This window comes from Lacerta agilis, chromosome 3, assembly GCF_009819535.1.
Source record: "Lacerta agilis isolate rLacAgi1 chromosome 3, rLacAgi1.pri, whole genome shotgun sequence".
Taxonomy (NCBI): domain Eukaryota; kingdom Metazoa; phylum Chordata; class Lepidosauria; order Squamata; family Lacertidae; genus Lacerta; species Lacerta agilis.
In genome coordinates this window covers 115,347,468-115,370,376 of record NC_046314.1, presented here as the reverse complement: position 1 = coordinate 115,370,376, position 22,909 = coordinate 115,347,468, and the positions used below count along the sequence as shown (strand labels likewise).

Below are 22,909 nucleotides of genomic sequence, written 5' to 3'. Positions count from 1 at the left end.
GGAAACGCACCGGAACGGGTGAGATGGCCATTGCTTGATGCAAAGTTGTATAATCTTCCTGCAAGCTCTGTGCAAACAAATCGGTCAGAATGCTCGATAAATAGGTCATCTGGAAGCGACCCACATTTACAATGGATTGATGCCATTAATTTCGATATAAACATTCCGTCACATTCTAGTGTGACCAAGCAAAAGAACCCAGAGCAGGTCTATGCAGATGAAGGGGGCGGGGCTAAGCTGATAGAAGCAAGGTCGATTACTATTGGTTGCAGCCGCCAGGCGGTGGGGAGAGGGTCTTTGCCACTATCCTAACAGCACCTCTGATTTCTCGCCTTTGCTTATCTTCCCATGCAAAACTGCTGCGCGCTCTGGGGGTTCTCGCCATTTGCAAAGCCTCGTTTCACACGCAGCCTGTCATAACAACAGGCATTTTGCTAAATTGGGCTAACTAAATGCAGCCATCAGCCCCAAGGATGCTCTCAGCAAAGCAAAAGACAGCCTGCACATTGTTCCCACCACAGGAAGTTTTCCAGGGTTATCTCTGGCCTCTCTGAATAATAATGGCAGACGAGGTCAGTCTGGAAGAAAGTTCAAGTCCCCAGTCCCTACTGATTTGTAAAAACTGGTTCAGCTAAGAAAGAATGCAATGCTAAGTAAGATTCCCGGGCAGACAGGTGCTTCTGAGTTGAATTTGTCCTGAATTTGGATGGCGACGCTTTTGCTGGAGCCGCACGGCAGGTGGGGGGTGAGAGTTCGTGGGGGGATTCTGGGTCCACCAACCCTACTAGATCATCCCTGCCAGGAAAGGTGGGAGGAAGAGTCCAATCGTCCCCAGCAAGCAGACAATGACAAACATCCAGAGGAACATGCGGTCAATCACCATGGCGACGTACTTCCAGTCTTCCTTCACCTGCAAGCATAGGAGAAACCATGAGGACACACCTCCTTGACCAGCAGGTCTCTATAATGCACAGACATCCCTTTGGGTCCTGAAACAGCACATCTAGCAGATTGTTCAAGTGTTTTCCCGCAGGGGTCTCTTTACCCACGGCTATTGGAAGACTCTAACTGCAGACCTCATAAAATAAAAAATTCCTTAGAGACCAACTAAGTTTGCTCTTGGTATGAGCTTTCATGTGCATGCACACTTCTTCAGATACACTGAAACAGAAGTCACCAGTGTATCTGAAGAATACACTTCAGTGTATCTGAAGAAGTGTGCATGCACACGAAAGCTCATACCAAGAACAAACTTAGTTGGTCTCTAAGGTGCTACTAGAAAGAATTTTTTTTTTAATTTTGTTTCAGGATGAAAACTGTGAGTAAACTCTTTTTTATACTTTTAAAGAGCACTGTGTTGTGTCTTTACTTTTAAGAGGGAAGAAGGGGAATATACCAGGAATATATGTCCTTTCAACACCCCCTTTTCTCTTTGTAAAATAAAAAGCATGATCCTTTTTTGACCCATGGGCAATTCAGCTCCAGGGACCACCACTCGCTCCATAAGACGCACAGATATTTCCCCTTACTTTTTAGGAGGAAAAAAGTGTGTCTTATGGAGCGAAAAATACGGTATGTTATTCTGAGGCTTTAGCAAGCCTGTGCAACCGTTTTCTGCTGTGCTTTAGAAAGGGAATGCAACTCTGCTAAGTTTGGAGCTTGTTAACACAAGCTGGGATAGGATATCTTAATCAATATGTCCTCATCCACATCCCTAAGCATTCCCACAGCAACAACTTGTGGGATGATCCTTTCATTTAAAAACGGAAGTAACTTTAAGTGGGGACATCCATTAAGCTAGTGGTTCTCTTAGTGGGCAGTACTGCCTCCTGCGGGGGCAGGATTACCTAGAGGGACTCTAAGACTCAAGCATGCAGCAGGGGATGTAAATGATTCTCAGACTTCTTCTTCTTCTTCTTGTTGTTGTTCTATCCCACCCTTCACCCAAATATCCCAGGGCAGCTCACAACAGAAAAATATAAAACAAGAATACAAAATATATTCTAAAACAAAAATAACCCTCCCCTCCCACAAACACAGAGGCCGAGGAGAATTAACAGGGACACATTTCCCCCATCTCTCTCCCAACAGAGGTCGTCATAAAGGGAGACCCAAGCAGTATCTGTGCCTAAACCCTCTTGAAATGTATCTGGCAGGGCATCACTGGACCAAGTCCATCTGTTTTGTTGAAGGAATTAAACTGGATAGTTTTAACTGGACTTGGAATAAATGTGCAATGAATCGTTACTCTTCTGAATTGTGTTGCGATGTTATCTTCCTTAGTGGGTTGTGCAAACCGATGTTCGGAATAACGCTTTTTACATGGTCAGGCGAGGGGGGCGAATTAGGGATGAGTTTGTGGAGCCCAGGGGGAAGCGGTTCAAAAAAAGTTTAGGAACCCCTGCACTGGGGGAGGGACGCTGCTGCCGCGACACCCTGTTTCTGGCGTCTAGAGAAGGGGTCAGCAAACTTTTTCAGCAGGGGGCCAGTCCACTGTCCCTCAGACCTTGTGGGGGGCCGGACTATTTTTTTTGGGGGGGGGAATGAACAAATTCCAATGCTCCACAAATAACCCAGAGATGCATTTTAAATAAAAGGACACATTCTACTCATGTAAAAACACGCTGATTCCTGGGCTGTCCATGGGCCGGATTTAGAAGGCGATTGGGCCGCATCCGGCCCCCGGGCCTTAGTTTGGGGACCCCTGGTCTAGAGGGAACAGTTTGCTTGTGTTACGAATGCAACAGTGGATCTGGGGGGGGGGTCCTGGGTCCTAACCCCACAGTGTAGCTTTTCAGTTCCCAGAGTCAACAACTCACCGAGAAATCAGCATCTTCAGCCCGCAGGTGGTTGGCAATGTAGTGCACCCCTTCCAGGGCTTTCAAGATGCTTGGAGATAGCTGCAGCCCTTGCTCAGAGGATGTTAGGGTCTCCGTTTTGGTGGCCGGGCGGCGGACCAGTTCCACGAAGCCCCTCCCCAGGTGCCGGGCGCAGGTGTAACGGTACTGGAGGCAATGGTGGGGGCAGGTGCCTTGGAGGGGCAGGCGGCCGGTCCTCCTCCTCTCCTCGCTGCTGCCACTGCTGTCATCTTCTTCGTTCCACTTCTCGTCCACGTCCGTCTCCAGCCAGCACCGGGACGTGCTCAGATTTGCCGGAGGGGCATCGTACTGCCCGATCACCTCTTCGCTGGCCACCCTGAGCCCCGCCGTCAGCACCGGGGGCCTCTTCATGAAGAGCCACCTGGGGATGAAGTCCAGGAAGACGGCACGGACCCACTGGGGCAGCTTGTGGGTGCTGGGCGAGCGGTGGTGGACGTTGAGGACGAAGACCGTGATGACGATGGAGAGCGTCACGAAGATCATGGTGAAGAGGAGGTACTCTCCGATCAGAGGGATGACCAGGGAGGTGGACGGGATGATCTCGGTGATCAGGAGGAGGAAGACAGTGAGGGACAGGAGGACGGAGATGCAGAGGGTGATCTTCTCCCCACAGTCGGAGGGCAGGTAGAAGACCAGGACGGTCAAGCAAGAGATGAGGAGGCAGGGGATGATGAGGTTGATGGTGTAGAAGAGGGGAAGGCGCCGGATGACGAAGCTGTACGTGATGTCGGGGTAGATCTCAGTGCAGCAGTCGTACTTCTTGGTGTTGTAGGTGCCCACGGCGTGGATGATGGCCCACTCGCCGCTCTCCCAGTAGTCCTTGAGGTCCACCTGCCGCTCCATGCTCTCCAGGTCAATCTTGGCTTTGTCGTACGTCCACGAGCCGAACTTCATCTTGCAGTTCTGCTGGTCGAAGGGGAAGAAGGTGACGTCGATGCTGCAGGAGCTCTTGTAGATGGCCGGGGGGGTCCACTTCACGCTGCCGTTGGAGAAGAGGTGTGCCTTCGTCATGTGCGTCACGGCAAACTCCCCGTCGGCACTGAAGGAGCAATGGAGAGGAGAGTGTGTGATGGTTGTGGATAGTAGGAGGAATATATTGATTAAATATTATCCTTCCTCACACACGCTAGTGAGTCGGTAGCATAGTACATTCTCCAGTATATTGCAGGAAGCTAGTTGATAGATTCATTTGAATCTCTTTACTTAAGCAAGAGATTCATTTGAATCTCTTTACTTAAGCAACCCAATCTGGCTTGTCCAGGTTGGGTTTGATCCTGGTAAATTCCCCTTTAATCCATCTTAAAAAGAATAAAGACACAACAGTCTTCTTTTAAAGGTAATAAGAAGTTTACTCACATTCAGTTCACAGTAGGTTCCCAGAAGGCAGGCATTAGCTTGTAGTTACAGAAAAGAGAGTGGGTTCATCCCATGTAGGGAAACGAGCCCATATGCTGCTGGCTGAGAGCCAGCAGACAGCAAAATACATCAAGATGGAATAAATCGAAGGGGGGGGGGAGATGGCTGCATGACCAGCCCTTTTATAGGGTCCTCCAGGGTCACACCCACCTACTTGGTCACACAGAGGGGGGGCGGATGCTCCAGACCAGGTGTGACAGGAAATCCTCCTGGCTGGAGCAACATTCCCCTGCGTTTACACTCTAGGAAACAGGAAATATTGTACTTGACTGCTTATGTTACATCCCACGGAGAGAGGGGTTATGGGGGTGGGAAATCTATTACTTCTAACATATGATTGCGATTGGTTTTATAAACTTAACACAAAATCCAATTTATAAACTTTTCTAAGCAATTCTACATCTCCTTAAAATCATGATTCCCCCCACACAAGCAATTCCCTGCTGCCTTATATACCATACTTAATCTGCTCTTCATTTCTTTCTTCATTTCATTCTTCCTATCCTTTCTTGGCTTATACTTCAATGTGGCAGCTAGACTGGGGGCGGGGAGCGGCCGCCGGGACACTATAACACCAGTCCTAAAGGATCTTCACTGGCTCCCAGTATGTTTCTGAGCACAATTCAAAGCGTTGGTGCTGACCTTTAAAGTTACAGGGAAACAGGCAGAGGGCCTTCTCAGTAGTGGCACCCGCCCTGTGGAACGCCCTCCAATCCGATGTCAAGGAAATAAAGAATTACACAACTTTAGAAGACGCGGGTGGCACTGTGGGTTAAACCACAGAGCCTAGGGCTTGCTGATCAGAAGGTCGGCGGTTCAAATCCCTGCGATGGAGTGAGCTCCCGTTGTGCGGTCCCAGCTCCTGCCCACCTAGCAGTTCGAAAGCACGTCAAGTGCAAGTAGATAAATAGGTACTGCTCCAGTGGGAAGGTAAACGGCGTTTCTGTGCGCTGCTCCGGTTCGCCAGAAGCGGCTTAGTCATGCTGGCCACATGACCCGGAAGCTCTACGCCGGCTCCCTCGGCCAGTACAGCGAGATGAGCGCCGCAACCCCAGAGTTGGACATGACTGGACCTAATGATCTGGGGTCCCTTTACCTTTACCTTTACTAGAAGACATCTGAAGGCAGCCCCATATCAGGTAGTTTTTAATGTTTGACATTTTATTATATGTTCTGGAAGCTGCCCAGAGTGGCTGGGGAAACCCACCCAGATGGGTAAGCTATAAATAATAAAATGTTGCTATTGGTATTCTTGGCAACCAAACACCCAGCGATTAACCCCACTTGTTTCTTTGCTAAAGTGATGACTAGCCTAGTAGATATGGAGGGTGCTGTTTATTTAACCGACCTTTGCTGGGACTTTTGATGTGGTTTCCTTTGGGCCTTCCGCTGCGGTGGATAGAAGACAGATGGAGAAGTCCCCTTTGGCCTGAAATATTTTCCAAAGTACCACTGGGTGGCAGCAGAACACCAGCCAATGGAACGAAGCCATTATTGGGACACTGTTTGTGCAAGAAGTCATAACAGCAGGTACATCTTCCATGTGCACAGACTGAGCATCTCCCCACAAGGCTGTCCTTCGATGAAGGATACAGTACTGCATTTCTCACACATTTTTAAAAAGCGGAGTTGCCACGCCCACACACCCCAGAAAGCCACACCATCCACCGCACTCTGAATTGAGGTGGTATGTGACATTTTCAACCCAAGCAAAATGAAAAATTGCAGAGTGAGGCATCTGACCCTGGCGACAGGTTTTTGGTGTGTGTGTGTGTGTGTTTGTAAGTACCGGTAATTGAAGATGCAGATTTAGGGCAATGCGAGTTGTGGGTTGCACTGGGCACAGAGCTGAGGAGTGCGACTTCTCAGAGACTAGTATACACTTAAGGTAAAAGGTAAAGGACCCCTGGATGGTTAAGTCAAAGGCGACTCTGGGGTTGCAGTGCTCATCTTGTTTTCAGGCCAAGGGAGCCGGTGTTTGGCCACAGACAGCTTTTCTGGGTCATGTGGCCAGCAGGACTAAACCGCTTCTGGCGCAACGGGACACCGTGAGAGAAACCAGAGCGCACAGAAATGCCGTTTACCTTCCCGCCGGAGCGGTACCTATTTATCTACTTCTACTGTGACGTGCTTTCAAACTGCTAGGTTGGCAGGAGCTGGGACAGAGGAACGGGATCTCACCCCATCGTGGTGATTCGAACCGCCAACCTTCCAATCGGCAACCCCAAGACCACAGCGCTTGCCTAGCTTTTGGAAGGAGGTCGGAGGGCTCTAGTGCTCTTCCAGAGCCTTGTGACTCCTTTCCAAAGCCTGGCTTAAGTTGACGGTGCGAGGGCTGGTGGGAAGAGCATGAAACAGCCTCACACAGGACGGCATATGACCAAGGTCCGCCAATGACAGAGCTGCGTGCGCCACATGTTCTCCAAACCCCACTAAGGCCAATGCTGAAGTGTGCACAATGCTCTGGTGTTTGTGGGATGTAAAACACAGAGCAGTCAAGTACAACATTCCTAGAGTAAACATGTTTACACATGGGGAGAAATGTTTGTCCAGCCAGCAGGTAAACTTCCTGTTTCCTTCTGAGCTTGGACAGGCTTCCTCTACATGTGACCAGAGATAGCATGGCCTTCCTTATGCAGGTAATGACAAAAGCACAGGGCAAGACAGCCATCTCTCTCTCTCTCTCTCTCTCTCTCTCTCTCTCTCTCTCTCTCTCTTTCTCTCTCAACTACATTCATTGAAGAAGCAACATCTGCTTAGCCTAAGATGCTCTCTTAGCTTCCAGCTTCCAGCCAAGAGAGGACAAAGGGACTATCTCTTTATGGGATAGATTCCAGGTATATTACTTTTGTAACTTAAGTCTGCCTTCTGGGATCCATCTGTGAACAGAATGTGAGTGAGTAAACTCTTTTTATACTTTTACCAAGGACACTTATTTTAGAGGCTTATACAAGCCTGGCAAGCGCTATCCACTACACAAGCTTAAAAAGGGGAATGTTGCTCTGCTAAATTGTAGAACTTGTTAACACAAGTTGGAAAGTGTTTAATTGAACAATATATCCTCTCCTGCATCCCTGAACCTTCCCACAGTGTTGGGTCCAGCTTGCAGGCTTCCCTTTATGGCATCTGTGTGGGTGCTGGACTAGAGGGTCCATTGGCCTGATCCAGCAGGACTTTTCTCATGTGCTTGACTGGTGCTGAGCTACTCCTGCTGAGGCCTTTCTCAGATTAATCCCCCTGCGCGAACACTTAAGAACATTGGCTCATCTCGTCCAGAATCCTGTTCTCACAGACCAGATGCCCATGATGGGGAAACCCGTGAGCTGAATCCGAGCGCAAGAGCGCTTTCCCCCTCCTGTGGTTTCCAGAAACTGGTCTTCAGAAGCATTTCTCCCTCCAATAGCTATCCATAGCCCTCTCCTCCTCCATGAATTTGGCTCTTCCTCTTTTAAAGCCACCTGGGTTTGTGGCCATCACTAACTCCTGTGGCAGTGAGTTCCATAGTTTAACCATGTGCTGCATGGGCAAGGACTTCCCGTGGCATATTTTGAATCAACAATCCCGTGGGCGTTGTTGAATCAATGAGCTGCTTCCCCTCTCCACCTACTTGTTGTACAGCACAATGTCTGGGATCCAGATCATCTCTGAAGGTGCTCGGATGGAAGTGACGTTGTCAAAATCCACCGGGTTCCACTGCAGCTTGTAGTCATTCCATTCCTGGTGGCAAGGAAACGATCCTGGGCTCATTATTCACTTCCAAGATGTGCATATTCTTCACATTGAAGCACACATTTATCAACTTTCTCACTTTTTTGATACTTTTTTTGTTTTGTTTTTCAGATTAAAACTTTGCAGTCACATATCAAACGTACAACATAGAAACAAGATTCCAAAGAATCTCTTGGACTTCCCTCCTCCCCTTTGTGGGTCCTATTGTTAATAATTTCTTTCTGCATCTTTTATGATAATAAGTTATAATTTCCCCCCATTCCTTATTAAAATTTTGGTCTTCCTGATTTCTGATTCTTTCAGTCATTTTAGCCATTTCGGCACAATCCATCACCTTAATCTGCCATTTTTCTCTGGTAGGGACTTTATCTTCTTTCCATTTATTAACTTTCTTAATTATTAAAAAAATAAATTAATTAACACTGTTTTAGTGGACTAAGGCTGCAACGCCTAACTATGTCTACTCAGAAGAAAGTCCTTTTGAATTCAGTCTTGCAGCCTTAATGCCAACCTTCATAAGAGGTAACAGCTCTTAGCTTAGGACCCCCAGGCCATGGCTGGAATCTTCAAGGCGTGGGGGTCTAGGGGACCATCTGTACAAGGCTGAAGTTAATCGTAGAATTGTTGATCTATAGAGCTGACAGGGACCACAAAGGTCGTTTAGTCCAGTCTCCTAGAATGCGGGGATCTTTTGCTCAACGTGGGACTCGAACCCACAACCCTGCGATTCGGAGTCTCATGCTTTACCTACAGGGCTTGCTTCCAGTTCCTTATTTGACACCAAGTTGCATTGCGAGACCCTTGAATAAGAACTGGCAAAAAGTAAACCCTGTGTTGGGCTCGGTGTTAGAGTACCGTATTTTCCCGTGTATAAGACGACCCCTATTTTTTTAAAACCAAAAAATTAAGAAATTAAGTTGTTTAGCTTTTTCTGGTGGGGGGGGTCACTTCCACTAATCGCTCGCCCACCTGCCCCCCCACTGCCGATCGCTTGCCACAGCCGCCAATTGTCTGCCCGCTCTCCGCCAACAACAGCCCACCCACCCACTTGCCGCAGCCACCAATCGCCTGCCCAATTGCCACAGCCACAGCCAATCGCCAGCAGGCCTTGCCGCAGCCACCAATCACCCGCCCAATCGCCGCTGCCAATCTCCTGCTTGATGCTGCCATTGATCACATGCCCCCCTTCTGCATTAACTATCCATGTGTAAGACGAGACCCAATTTTTGCCTAATTTTTAAAAGTCTTATACACAGAGAAATACACTATATCTTCATTCCTGCATTGCAAAGGGTTGGAGAAGAAGACCCTTGGGTCCCTTCCTCCTCTACACCCCCAGAACGTTGCTAGAGTTTGCGTTGTGCTCCCTGCCTCCAACTCCCATCCTGCTTTACCTGCTTGAGCCAAACGTTGGTGGTCATCATTTGATTCTTCTCATCCTAGATTTGCAGATGATGATGATGATGATGAGAGAGAGAGAGAGAGAGAGAGAGAGAGAGAGAGAGGTTGCTTGAATGAAACGCAAAGGTGCAAACAGAAGCTGCTGTCTCTATTTTGTGGATGGGATTACAGTGGTAACTTGGTTCTCAAACACCTTGGTTCCCAAACGCCGAAAACCCAGAAGTGTGTGTTCCGGTTTCTGAACGTTTTTTGGAAGCCGAACATCCAACACGGCTGTCAGCTATTGTTTCCGAGGCGCCTGCACCAATCAGAAGCTTCGCCTTGGTTTTCGAACATTTCGGAAGTCAAACGGACTTCCAGAACGGATTAAGTTTGTTGCTTTTGTTTTTCCTATTTATTTTGCGTTTTTGTTTTTGAGGCTTTTTCGGTTCATTTGTTTTTGTGACTGTGAGGAATCCAGTTCAGCTACTGACTGACTGATTGATTGATTGATTGATTGATTGTGTGACTGCGGAAATGGATAAAAGCGCCTCATCCAAACAATGACTATCATCAGTGCAGGTAAGAAAAAAATAATCATTTTAATTTTTATCATCTACAATACTGTCTGATTTATTTTATAGTACAGAACATTGACTGTACATTGCTTTCATTTTATAGATCAGTGGTCTCGTTAGATAGTAAAATTCATGTTAAATTGCTGTTTGAAGGGTTGTTTTTAAAAGTCTGGACCGAATTAACCCGTTTTGCATTACTTTCTATGGGAAAGCGCGCCTTGGTTTTGGAACGGACTTCCGGAACGGATTAAGTTTGAGAACCAAGGTACTACTGTAAATCACAAACCAGCCAATTCAGGTTGCAACATTGAAGTGGATTTGGCACCTGTGCATCAAAGCCTGTTCCAAAAAAAAGCCATAAAGGCCTTTTCTGCAGCAAGGGAAATTATGGGGGAATGCACCTGAAGGTGGGGGGGGGGACCGTTGCTCCAGGCCACATTATGTAACCTCCCCACAAAGAAATTCAGGTGAATGTTAATTAAAGAGGTCATCTGGGACCAGAGTCCTCCGCTCTCACTATACCCAGCGCAAAAACCAACAGACAATCACGAAATAATAACCCAATATGAAATACACAAAACCGTGAAAAACTCTGAAGTATGAACTATGAAAATATATTCATGTATATCATACCAACAAATTGACTGAAAGTAACATAACTTAACACATATCTACAAGTATCTCCTCAAAGGCATAGCCTATGGCATACTTTCCAAATATAATCAACTCTTAAAGTGCAAAAGTCCTCATTTGTCCTCCACGTCTGAGGGACTTTGCTGTATACACCATATCTATGAGCATTCATTGTACAATCACTCTACAGCACATAGTATTGCATATTGAACTTTTGCACTTTAAGAGTAGATTATGTTTGGAAAGTATGCCATAGGCTATGCCTTTGAGGAGATACTTGTAGATATGTGTTAAGTCCAGAAGAGGGCAACCAAAATGGTGAAAGGCCTGGAAACGATGCCTTATGAGGAACGGCTTAGGGAGCTGGGTATGTTTAGCCTGGAGAAGAGAAGGTTAAGGGGTGATATGATAGCCATGTTCAAATATAGAAAAGGATGTCATATAGAGGAGGGTGAAAGGTTGTCTTCTGCTGCTCCAGAGAAGCGGACACGGAGCAATGGATTCAAACTACAAGAAAGAAGATTCCACCTAAACATTAGGAAGAACTTCCTGACAGTGAGAGCCGTTCAGCAGTGGGATTTGCTGCCAAGGAGTGTGGTGGAGTCTCCTTCTTTGGAGGTCTTGAAGCGGAGGCTTGACAGCCATCCACCAGGAATGCTTTGATGGTGTTTCCTGCTTGGCAGGGGGTTGGACTGGATGGCCCCTGTGGTCTCTTCCAACTTTAGGATTCTATGATTCTAAGTTATGTTACTTTCAGTCAATTTGTCGGTATAATATACATTAATATATTTTTATAGTTCATACTTCAGAGTTTTTCAAGATTTTGTGTATTTCATATCGGCTCACTATACCCAGGCCTGAAAAAAGGGAGATATTGCAATGGTATCGGGACCCTATGCTCAGCCAAAGGGTCAGTGGCAGAACAGCTGCTTTGGATGCAGGAGGAGCCAGGATCTCCAAGGAAGACTAGCCAATACGTGTCAGAACAAGTGGAAGACCAGTGAATACATAGTCAATACTGGAATAGAGGGGCCAAGGGTCTGGTTTAGTAGAATGCAACTCCCTATGTTTGTGTTCACACATGTACTCCTCTTAAACCAGAGTGAGGAGATCTACAACCTGCTTCTTGATATCTGAGAACAAGGTAACCACTTCAAACTGGCCTTGCTTTCCATCTGAAGGGCAACCTCTCTGTGTCCTTTTCCTGTCAACTGCAGCCAGATGCAGTTTCTTCAGTTCATATCTACCCCAACACATAACGCTTTTATGCAGCAAAGTGCATAGTCATCTAGAAAAAATATATATAACACATACATCAGATTGGCCTGCAGGACATCACGAAGCCAGTTCAGAGCGAGGGTTTTCCTACCCTCACTCTGAATGGGTAGGTCTTTTTTCCCCTCTCCCGCCCACACTCCATTTTCACATTGCCTCTTCCAATATCACTAAAGGGAAAGCTGCTTTTTCTTTTTTCTTTTCTTTTTCTTTGCAAAGAGCAGCGAGATGAGTGAACAGACACTGTTTGGGACACATACCACGTCAATCAGCTGAGCAATGGACAGCCCGAACCTGACAATAACGACATCAGAGGTATTGGGGACTGGCCTGGACCACTTGTTGTATGCATTGAAAAGGTGCTTGAAGAGTCTCTCCTCAGCCTGGGTTTGCGTTCGGCCTTGGACTGAGGCTGAAATGGAAACCAAATGTTATGAGTTGGCAAGAACCAGCCACGAATGCTGAGAATCATTGCAGGTCAGTTATCAAATGCCCCCAGTTGTTAATTGCATGTCAACAGTTAAGGACGGACATCAAAGTTCAACTATCGCCTGATGCCCAGAATTAACCCCCCACCTTTCTTTAGGAAGTTCAAAGCACTTCACACCCATTCCATCTCAAAAACCTTTACAACAACCATGTAAATGTAAGCTGGCATTGCCACACCCATATTGCAGATGTGAAGACTGAGGCTAAGAGAAAGGAGCAGGCCTTGCCTAAAATCAATTAGTGAGCTTATTTCTGTGGCAAGAGTCAATTTGGGGTCTCTCCAGGCAGCACAGTCTTGACTCCTGCACGTCCCACCAGCGGTCCAGTACTGAAAGTCTGTCTGGCAGATATCAGGAGAATACCCAAAGCACAGGAAAGTTGTGAGGATTTATGGCGATGCAGGAACCTGGGAAGTAAACTGGCAGGCGCTGGGAGAATCCTGCTGCATGAAGCCTAGAGATGGCCAAATCGCCTGGCAATGCAAGATGAAATAAGACATGCTCGCAGGAGCATCGGACTAATGCGCTTGCAGCAGAGGCAGCCAGAGGCCAACTCCACAATAGAAACCCCCTGGGGACCAGAAGTCCCCGGCCAAAGTACAACTAGCCTCTTTAGCTAATGAGGTTTACCTGCTTCCCACTCTTCAAGGCCATAAGCTTTGTGGGCTTTTGCTTATTCCTGCTTTTCACTGCAGGAGAAACTTCTTCTGAGGTGCAGAATGCCAATGCCATGGACTGGTGGAGGAATGGAGGGAGGAACCAGTTGGGGAAGAAGAAGGGGAAAGGCTTAGAGCCTGGGGCAATGATGAGCGGTCAGAGGGAGAAGACTGGGAAGAGGAGATGTCAGAAGCTGAAGGGGCAAGAGGGGTTAGTGAGCTTGGAGCGTCTGTGGCAGAGAGAAGTCCAGAATCAGAAGCTGAAGCAGGACAGTGGGAGGAGGGAAGCCAAAAGGCAGAGGTCAATCAGGCTAAAGGATGGGGGTCTCCTCTTCCTGCTGGGACAAGCTCCCCTCCCTCCTGTCTCCCAGAACCAGAAGAGGGGTGAAACGACCAGAGCAAAGGCAGGCTATACGCAGGCACAGTCTCTGATTTCTTGCAAGAAGCCCTGGAGAGGAGACAACTTTGACGGCGGTGGGGAGGCTGGGAGTTTTGGTCTCGGCAACTGATTTCATGGTTAACTATAGCTTTGAACTGTTTGACTTACTGACACTGGCTTGCCCTGTGACAGCCAAGGTTCTCATAAGATTAATGGGACCCTCTCTCCCTTTTCAGCCAAGGAGTTAGGAGCCTGTTCAAAGTGTTGGTGCTGACCTTTAAAGCCCTAAATGGCCTCGGCTCAGTATACCTGAAGGAGTGTCTCCACCCTAATCGTTCATCCCGGACACTGAGGTCCAGCTCTGAGGGCCTTCTGGCGGCTCCCTCACTACGAGAAGCGAAGTTACAGGGAATGAGGCAGAGGGCCTTCTCGGTGGTGGTGCCTGCCCTGTGGAACGCCCTCCCATCAGATGTCAAGGCAATAAGCAACTATCTTACTTTTAAACAACATCTGAAGGCAGCCCTGTTTAGGGAAGTTTTTAATGTTCAATGCTGTGTTGTGTTTTTAATATTCAGTTGGATGCTGCCCAGAGTGGCTGGGGAAACCCAGCTGGATGGGCAAGGTATAAATAATAATTTGTTGTTGTTGTTGTTGTTGTTGTTGTTGTTGTTGTTGTTTTGAATTGTGGTGCTGGAGGAGACTCTTGAGAGTCCCATGGACTGCAAGAAGATCAAACCTATCCATTCTGAAGGAAATCAGCCCTGAGTGCTCACTGGAAGGACAGATCCTGAAGCTGAGGCTCCAATACTTTGGCCACCTTGTGAGAAGAGAAGACTCCCTGGAAAAGACCCTGATGTTGGGAAAGATGGAGGGCACAAGGAGAAGGGGACGGCAGAGGACGAGATGGTTGGACAGTGTTCTCGAAGCTGCTAACATGAGTTTGGCCAAACTGCGGGAGGCAGTGGAAGACAGGAGTGCCGGGCATGCTGTGCTCCATGGGGTCATGAAGAGTTGGACACGACTAAACGACTCAACAACAACAACAACAACAACAACAACAACAACAACAATTGTTGTTGTTGTTGTTGTTGTTGTTGTTGTTGTTGTTGTTGTTGTTGTTATTCACTAGGTAGAGCATCCAGCACTGGACCAGATCCTCATGACTGAGCCAAACATGCCATCATCTCCCTTTCTCATAACAATGAAACTTGCGGGCACTCAATGCAGCTGAATGGTAGAAGATTCAGGACAGATAAAAGAAAGCCCTTCTTCACTGTGAGAACAAGATTCTAGTCTAGATGGGCCATTGGCCTGAATCAACACGCTCTTCTTATGACTGAGATGATGGCTCAGATTTGCGTGATTTCCACCTCATTGTTACCTGTCCCTCCCCTAACCTTCACACCTCTCTGTGATGCTCACCCCCTCCCTTGATTGTCCCTCCCTCTCCTACCTCTTGTTGCCTCCTTGCCTGCTCTCTCCCATTGTCCTCACGTGGACTGTATTCTCCTTGGGGGCAGGGACCTGTCTGCCCCTTGCTTGTCATGCGGCTGATGCCCTCCGTGCACTTGTCAGGTGCGATACACATGAATCCTCCTCCTCTCCGTTGATTTGGACTGTTTTGTGGGTTCCTTACATATCTAATCTCCTTCCATTCAAACTCTCCCTCGGTTCTTCAAGACGGGAAGAAAGGAACTCGCTTTGCCTCAGAAAATTGGGCAAAATGCTGCAGAAGGAACAAGTCACCTCACACACAAAGGGGGTCAAGGGGTGGAATATTTCGCAAAATAAGCGGGCAGCTCCCGTCCATTCAGCCTCTCACAGCCATGCAAAGCTACACTGAGGGATTGATAGCCTTAAGGACTCAAATGAGCCATTGGTGAGGCCATCTCCATTTCTTTTCATTAGCGCCTCTTGACGAGCAGATTTGGCGTGTAAACAGACGTGGCACTTCATCTCCGTGAGCAGGTCTGCCTTCGGGAGCCGGGGGGGGTGGGGTGTCAGGAGAGAAAGATGGCGCAACCTTGGCTGCCAGAAATGTCCCAAGAGCGGCGATCTTGCCACCCACAGTTCTCGGATCCAATGCCACAATTACGTATAAGCTAAACAAGCTATAGCTTAGGGCCCCACTCTCTTGGGGGGGGGGATTAAAGGGAAAAAACTAGATGTACATTTCCAAAATATAAGATAAAAAAACAAATAAAATAAAACCTACATACGTGTTTTGTGTTGTGTAGGCTCCTAGGGTGTAAGCACCCAGAAGGTCTCATCCAGCAACCCAGCTTCTAGGGTGCTGTGGTTCAACACTAGAAAATTGGCCTGCCCCCAAGCTTTGGGGTTGCCTTTGGGGTTAAGCCTGAGCAGTGTTCTGGTCCCTTGTTGACTGTAGCATCGGATGATGAATGACCTGTATGAATGGCCTTGGTTAACTGTCACAGAAAGAACTTCCATGCTGTCTACTTGCACCCAAACAGTGTTTGGCAACAGAGCTGCTTTATTCATTTTATAAAATAAAAAATCCCTTCCAGTAGCACCTTAGAGACCAACTAAGTTTGTTCTTGGTATGAGCTTTCGTATGCATGCACACTTCTTCAGATACACATGTATCTGAAGTGTATCTGAAGAAGTGTGCATGCACACGAAAGCTCATACCAAGAACAAACTTAGTTGGTCTTTAAGGTGCTACTGGAAGGAATTTTTTATTTTATTTTGTTTTGACTATGGCAGACCAACACGGCTACCTACCTGCATTCATTTTATGTTACACATCTATCTGCAATTCACCAAGTGTGGAATCATGACGAGCTCATGCAAGCTTGGCCCAATTTGGCATTTCAAAAAAGACACCCCCAAACTGCAACTTCTGTTGCTGTGAAGCTGCAAGTTCAATTCCCTCCCTGCTTCTCTTTCTTCATCCGAATTTGACTCATAATGCATGTGCCCCTCTAATTTGCGTTGCGGTTTCTGTTGCTCCACAGTGTATCAAAATTGCGCTGCCAATCTTTCTCCGGACTCGAAAGTGGCAATCTTTAATTAAGGCTGCAGACTTTTTTTTTGTAACGTTAACTCAGGCAGACTTTCATCGTGCCGACTCGGAAGCCCAGATTTGGCACGGAGCCTTCGAGATTGACGGGAAGTCATAAGATTCTGCAAAGTTTCTCTTATTAACCGCTCCCAGCATCGGAGGCGAGAATTATGGAGCCGTCGAGAACGTGACGTGAATCCGGAGAAAAGGAAGGGCGAAGGAGGTTGATTCCTCTCGCTGTGTCTTTCCAAATCAGGCGGTGATCCTGTCAGAGCGCTCCCAAACACCAAAGGCTGTTGACTAGGAAAGCACATCTCTCTCACAGCGAGCAATTCTCCCGTCATGTCACAGCCAAAACCATCCTTGGCATTGATGGCCTCCAATGTTCCTTAGGCTTTGTCAAGAGTCATCCGCAACAGGAAGTATCATCAAGGCAAAAGCTAGTTATGTGCGCTCTGATGTGCCACTGCAGCTAAATACCATATATACTTGAGTATAAGCCTAGTTTTTCAGCACATTTTTTTGTGCTGAAAAAGCTGCCCTCGGCTTATACTCGAGTGAGGCAGGCGGTGGGGGCGACGAGAAAGAAGCCCTTTCTCTTCGCTCGTGCCGCCACCCGCTCTCCCCAGTCAACCATTCCTTAAGAAGTGTATAAGAACAGCGGTTCTTTACTCTCCCCAGGCAGCTTGTTCCATTCCTGAACTGCTCGCATAAATGCAAACTTGGCAAAGGAGGAAGAGGAAGGAGCAGCCCAAAGGGCTGCTTTCGGGCTGCTCGTTCCTCCTCCTCCTCCTCAGCGGCAAAGGTGAATCGGCTTATACTTGAGTCAATAAGCTTTCCCAGGTTTTTGTAGGAAAATTAGGTGCCTCGGTTTATATTTTGGTCGGCTTATACTCGGGTACATATGGTACACTCAACTCTCACTTCTAACATAAGAAGACCCAGCAGAATCAGGCCAGAGTCCCATCTTGCCCAGTTCTCACAGTGGCCAACCAGATGCTTGTTGGAATCAGCATGCCCAAGAACAATCTCTTCCCTCCTACGGCTTCCACCAACTGGGATTCAGGCACATCGCTGCTTCCATCTGTGAAAGCAGAACAGGACCATCCTGGCTAAGTAGCCTTCGATAGCCCTCCCCTCCTCCGTGAATTTGTCTCGTCCTCTTTTAAAGCCATCCAAGCCAGTGGCCGTCAATGCCTCTAGTGGGAGGGAGTTCCATAGGTCAACTATGCAGCTTCTGCTTCTTAAAAGAGGCACAATACAACGAACAAACAGACCACTCTTCTACATGCAGATGCCACGGGTTCAGCTGAAGAACTTGTGAAGTGCTTAGAAGCTTATTTTGGCATTGAACGCTATAGAAAGTATACAGGTGAAACTCGAAAAATTAGAATATCATGGAAAAGTCCATTTATGTAACAGGTGGGTAGCCGTGTCGGTCTGCCATAGTCAAAACAAAATAGAAAATTCTTTCCAGTAGCACCTTAGAGACCAACTGAGTTTGTTCTTGGTATGAGCTTTCGTGTGCATGCACACTTCTTCAGCACACGAAAGCTCATACCAAGAACAAACTTAGTTGGTCTCTAAGGTGCTACTGGAAAGAATTTTCTATTTTGTTTCCATTTATGTAAGCAATTGTTTTCATTTGCTACTGGAGTTTAATATATGAGATAGGCTCATGACATGCAAAGCGAGATATGTCAAGCCTTTGTTTGTTATAATTGTGGTGATTATGGCATACAGCTGATGAGAACCCCAAAGCTGAGATTGTTAATTTGGGGTTCTCATCAGCTGTACACCATAATCATCACAATTATAACAAACAAAGGCTTGACATATCTCGCTTTGCATGTCAGGAGTCTACCTCATATATCGGTTTCACCTTTTAAGTTGAATTACTGAAAGAAATGAACCTTTCCACAATATTCTAATTTTTCGAGTTTCACCTGTATAAGGATGGTGATGATGTTAGGAATTTGGGGTATCAGATTGAATGATGACCTGACTCACCTCTAAATTTGGGGGGTCCTGTATGTGTGGGGGGGAGGTACGAGATCAGGCTTGCCAAACCAGTCCCTTTGTCTAGGCAATGGCCTTGGGTGTCTAGCTAAGCACCATGATTAGTATAACCAAAGACATTTCTCTGTGTCATGTAACAAATGGGCGGGTCCTACTCCACCCCCTCACCTAACTGCTAGGTAGGAGAACATGAGCCAGAGTTTTGGGGTGTGAGATGAGCTGGAAGGTGGAGACACAGAGACCTGCTTGCTCAGTGCTGGATCCAAAGCTGAGACTAATGGAGAAGCGATATCTGTTGGGATGCTGGGAGTCCCTCCATCCTATGCTCAGGTTGTATATATGGGTCAATAAAAACGCCACATCATAAAGGCACGGCAGTCTCCCCCTGACCTTTATTCCAAGGAAACTGTGCTGGCCCCAGGGGTTTGTCCGTGAAGCGAGGTCCAAGTCCAGTCCTGGGTCTAGGGGTCCAAAGGAGGTCAGTCCGGCGGGGAGCGAGGCAGGGAGCAGGTCAAGGTCCAAGGCAGGTGCAGGCATGAGGTTGCAGGTTGAGCATACGCTTGCAACTAAGTTGCTCACACAACTTGGGCTGGGTCTGGCTGGCTTTTATCTGGCCCTATGCTTAGGGCGGCCCCGATCCTCCAGAGACTCACCTCTCCTCTGGGCCTGGAGGCGAGCACTCCTCCTGTAGGCACTTAGCTCCCTGAGCCTCTCTGCCCTGAGCCTCTGCAGCTCAGGAGAGGCTGGTGGGTTACTGGACCCAGGGGCTGCCTCAGCTTCCTCTGAAGAGGCTGGGAGTGGAGCACCTGCAGGCTATGGGTCCTCCCTCCCATCAGGAGCCAGAGCAGACTCTGCTGATGCCTGCACCTGGGGATCCAGCACAGGTGGGGATCCTTCAGGCTCAAGTCCTGGCCCCGGCTCAGCTGGTTCTGGAGGCGGGGAATCCTGTGCAGGCTGGGATCCCTCAGGTTCAGCATCAGAGTCTGACTCCCAGGCCATCACAGAAACTGAACCTGGGTAAGTGCCTGGGAACCCCTGGAGTCTCTCACCCCTTGGAGACTGGGGTGGAGTGAAAAAATAACAAAAACATCGATCCAGTTACATGTAGGTAGCCGTGTTGGTCTGCCATAGTCAAAACAAAATAATAAATAATAAAAATTCCGACTTCCGGCGGCGACGCCATAGCGGGTGGTCGTGGGCTGCTTCGGCTGCGAAGCGCCCAGTCCATCCCGGGGGTTGGAGCCCCGCTACCGCAAAGCGGGGCTCCGGTGGGGTGCGGGAAGAGCGTCCCGCACCCTGGGCTCCCCGGCTGTGCCCGTTGTGGCTCCGAACCCTTCCCTCGCTCCCCCTGTAAAGGGGGAGTGGGGGTGAAGGGACGACGGAGCCGGGCTATAGGGGACATGCCCCAACCGGGATGCAAATGCGGCGACAAATCCCGAGATGAGCGTCTAAGTTCTACCTGTCATTAAGGATTTGAAAGAACCCGGTGGTTGTGAGTACTTGACTGACTTTTTTACCTTTGGAACGATCCGGGGGGAAGAGGAAAGGCAGCCTGCCTCCCTCCCTTCGGGAGAAGGAAAGAAAATAACCAGTTTAAGTGACTGCTGCTACAACAATGGATACAATGTGTTTGGAATTTGAAAATTGAGACTGCTGAGATTTCCCTTTGGGGATTAAGTGGGTAGAAAATATCTCCGTTTAAAGTTTTGGTCTTTACGCTCTGGCTTCAGAAAAATGGCGATGGGAAATTTGGACTGACTGACGTGGGAAATAATTGAAACAAAGGAAGGAAAAGACAGGAACTGAAATTTGACACTCACCCCCTCCCCCAACATGCTGGACTTTGTGTTGCAACTTGTTTTGAACTCTGGACTAACGGACGAAGAAATGCTTACTGTCTTGAGACTGGAACTGCTCAATCGGAAATTGAAAGTCTTGAGTGGGATAATAAATAAAAAAAATCTATTTTCCACAGAGGAGGCTTTTCAAAAGTTTTACACAATGGAAGAAAACCTTGGCAAAGAGTTAGAAGGGATACTTGAAGGATGGTTTGAAATGGCTGGGTGACTCCGGGAAAAAGAACCGTTCTTTGGGGGTGGCAGTCCCGGAACGGTAAAATTGGCAATATCCAGACCCCGAGGTGTGAGCTCGGGGGCAAGGGACAAAGAATTAAGATATCTACAAGAAGAAGAAGTATGGTACAAAGAAGCGGAGGAGCCCAGAAAAGAGGGGATGTGTATCCTGAAGCTTGATGCAAGATTTGTTGTGAATGCTGCCTGGATCTGTGGACATTTGGGAAAAGAAGACAATTGGAAGATTGGTTCCGGCGAAAGACAGAGAAAGACAATGGACAGAGGGGGTGTGGGGTGAAGTATTAAATGTAAAATTTAAATGGCTTGTTATGGTATCTGAATTCGGAGTGTGAAGGTTTTTAACTGTAAGTTTATCTTGATTAAGTAAGGAGATATTGAGATTTTATGTTAACAGCAGCATGATAAAGGACAGAAGAAGTAAGTTTAGATTTTATAAGAATACTTTGTTAAGATTTATGTTAGAATATGAAGATTAAGATAATGGTGTTATCTTTATTTGAAGTTAATTTCTTTGTTTTGTTTTTTAGAGAAAAGTTGTTATGGAAGTAAAATATAGTTTTAAAACCGAAGGTGAAAAGGCAGGGGAAGTCAAACGTCAAGATTCGAAAATAGAAAATTTTTTTTCTTAGGTATATAAATAAGAAGAAGAATCCTGGCAAAATATGTATTTGTATTTGTTATGTATTTGTAGGTGTGGGTTTGTGTTGTGTTATGAAAATGTCAATAAATTCTTTATTTAAATAAATAAATAAATAAATAAATAATAAAAATTCCTTCCAGTAGCACCTTAGAGACCAACTAAGTTTGTTCTTGGTATGAGCTTTTGTGTGCATGCACACTTCTTCAGATACAGTGTGCACGCACACAAAAGCTCATACCAAAAGCATTGATAACTTCCTTGAGCATTCTAGTGCGATTTCATTGGCCCTTAAAAGTAGGTATGCAATGGCTGAGCACCTGCATAAAGCCAGAGACTTGTGCACGATGTTAGACATTCTTGGAAATGAATCAAGCTTTGCAAGAGCTGAGCGACGGGCTCAGACCCAGTGCAAAGGATGAGGAGCCATGTCTGTCTGCAAGGCTGATGGGCACGCGGAAAATCTGGAGGTGGAATCTAGGACATCTGCCTGACCAGTTGCATAACAGAGCACAGGTGGCAGCAAAGAAGCATCCGAAACAATTTGCACCTGTGAAGCCGCAATGTGAGAAAATTCCCAGAAGGAGTGCGATAACCACATCTTCCAGGCTTTTCATGATTAAGCTATATTTAGAGTTATTTATTTATTTAATTAAAAAAAATCTTTTCCACCATATTAGCAAAGAAAAATCAAAGAGGTGTATACTGTAAAAAAGATTCAGGGGACAGACTAATCAAAAACTGAACAGCTGCAAAGACCTGACAGCTCAAGAGGAGCATTGCATGTGCCCGACTGTGCCTTTTGAAAGTCTAAGTAACTGAATTGTCCCTTGTTCTCGATGGTCTTAATTTTATTACAGTCTGACGGCTTAAGTTTCATAAGCTACTTTGGAAACTGCTTGTAGAAAATCAGGGTACAGAATTTTGAAAACAGGCCTTCCAGGGCTCAGCCGTGGCTGCGGAGAACTTTGATTCTAGACCAGAAGGATGCCGTTCTCTAGCTCTGAAGCCGTAGTTAATTTCTTGACAGTTATTTATAATATTCAAACATCACCTCTGTGCTTAAAGGTACTCTCAGTAATATACAACATTAAAAAAACCCCACAGCCTAAGCTCAGGGGTAGGGAGCCGCAGGGCTGGGGGTCAAATGTGGGGCCAAATCTAGCATCCAGGCAGCTATTCCCTAGTCTGCTCTCTATGGAGCAGATGCAGCTTCTGGGGACCAGTCCCCCTCCACCAGTTTATCTACCTCCTCCTTACGGGCTGCATTCACACAGCCGGAGACCATGCCTGCAGGGAAATATCCCCTGCTCCTCCCTTTTCACTCCCCTCCTGGTTCTGGGAGGCAGTGGTGAAGGAGAGGGTAGGGAAGCACCCGGCCCTTCTCTTGCCTGGCCTGCCTCTTCCTCCTCTTCTTCCAACCCATCCTGTGCTCCACCCCAGTGTTGTAGGAAGGGCGGGGCGTAGAGGGCGCTGTGCCCCAGGTTCCAGGGGAGGGGGGTGACACTCCCAGGCCCCTCCTGCCACTCCCTGCTGCCCGGCACCCCATCCGTGCTGCTCCACGGACAGCCAGGGCAGCCCCACGAGCCACCACTCACCCAGTGGCTCCACCGGTCGCCGCAGGACCAGCAGCGCCAGGCGGGATGCACTGCGCGTGCCCGGAAGTTCCAGGCATGTGCAGTGCATCCGACTGTGCTTGGGCGGCATTTCACCCAGGGGGTG

The 22,909-nt window shown here is 47.5% G+C and overlaps 1 protein-coding gene across 1 annotated transcript; it reads right to left on the bottom strand.

Moving 5' to 3' along the window:
- Positions 1–779: 779 nt before the first annotated feature.
- CHRNA2 (cholinergic receptor nicotinic alpha 2 subunit) lies at positions 780–22,894 on the bottom strand. The gene is made up of 6 exons (XM_033145488.1): positions 22,786–22,894; positions 12,151–12,302; positions 9,419–9,463; positions 7,903–8,012; positions 2,820–3,918; positions 780–910 (listed from the first exon to the last, which is right to left on the bottom strand). Exons 1-6 carry the CDS (start codon positions 22,892–22,894, stop codon positions 785–787), a joined length of 1,641 nt encoding a protein of 546 aa, XP_033001379.1. The 3' UTR covers positions 780–784.
- Between the last annotated feature and the right edge of the window lie 15 nt (positions 22,895–22,909).

Excerpts from the sequence above, each read along its gene's own strand:
- CHRNA2 (XM_033145488.1), bottom strand. The coding sequence starts at position 22,894 with ATGCCGCCCAAGCACAGTCGGATGCACTGCACATGCCTGGAACTTCCG. Across the intron at positions 8,013-9,418 it reads CCAACGTTTGGCTCAAGCAG|GAATGGAATGACTACAAGCT; the intron begins GTAAAGCAGGAT and ends CCTTGCCACCAG. Across the intron at positions 911-2,819 it reads CTGAAGATGCTGATTTCTCG|GTGAAGGAAGACTGGAAGTA; the intron begins GTGAGTTGTTGA and ends CTATGCTTGCAG.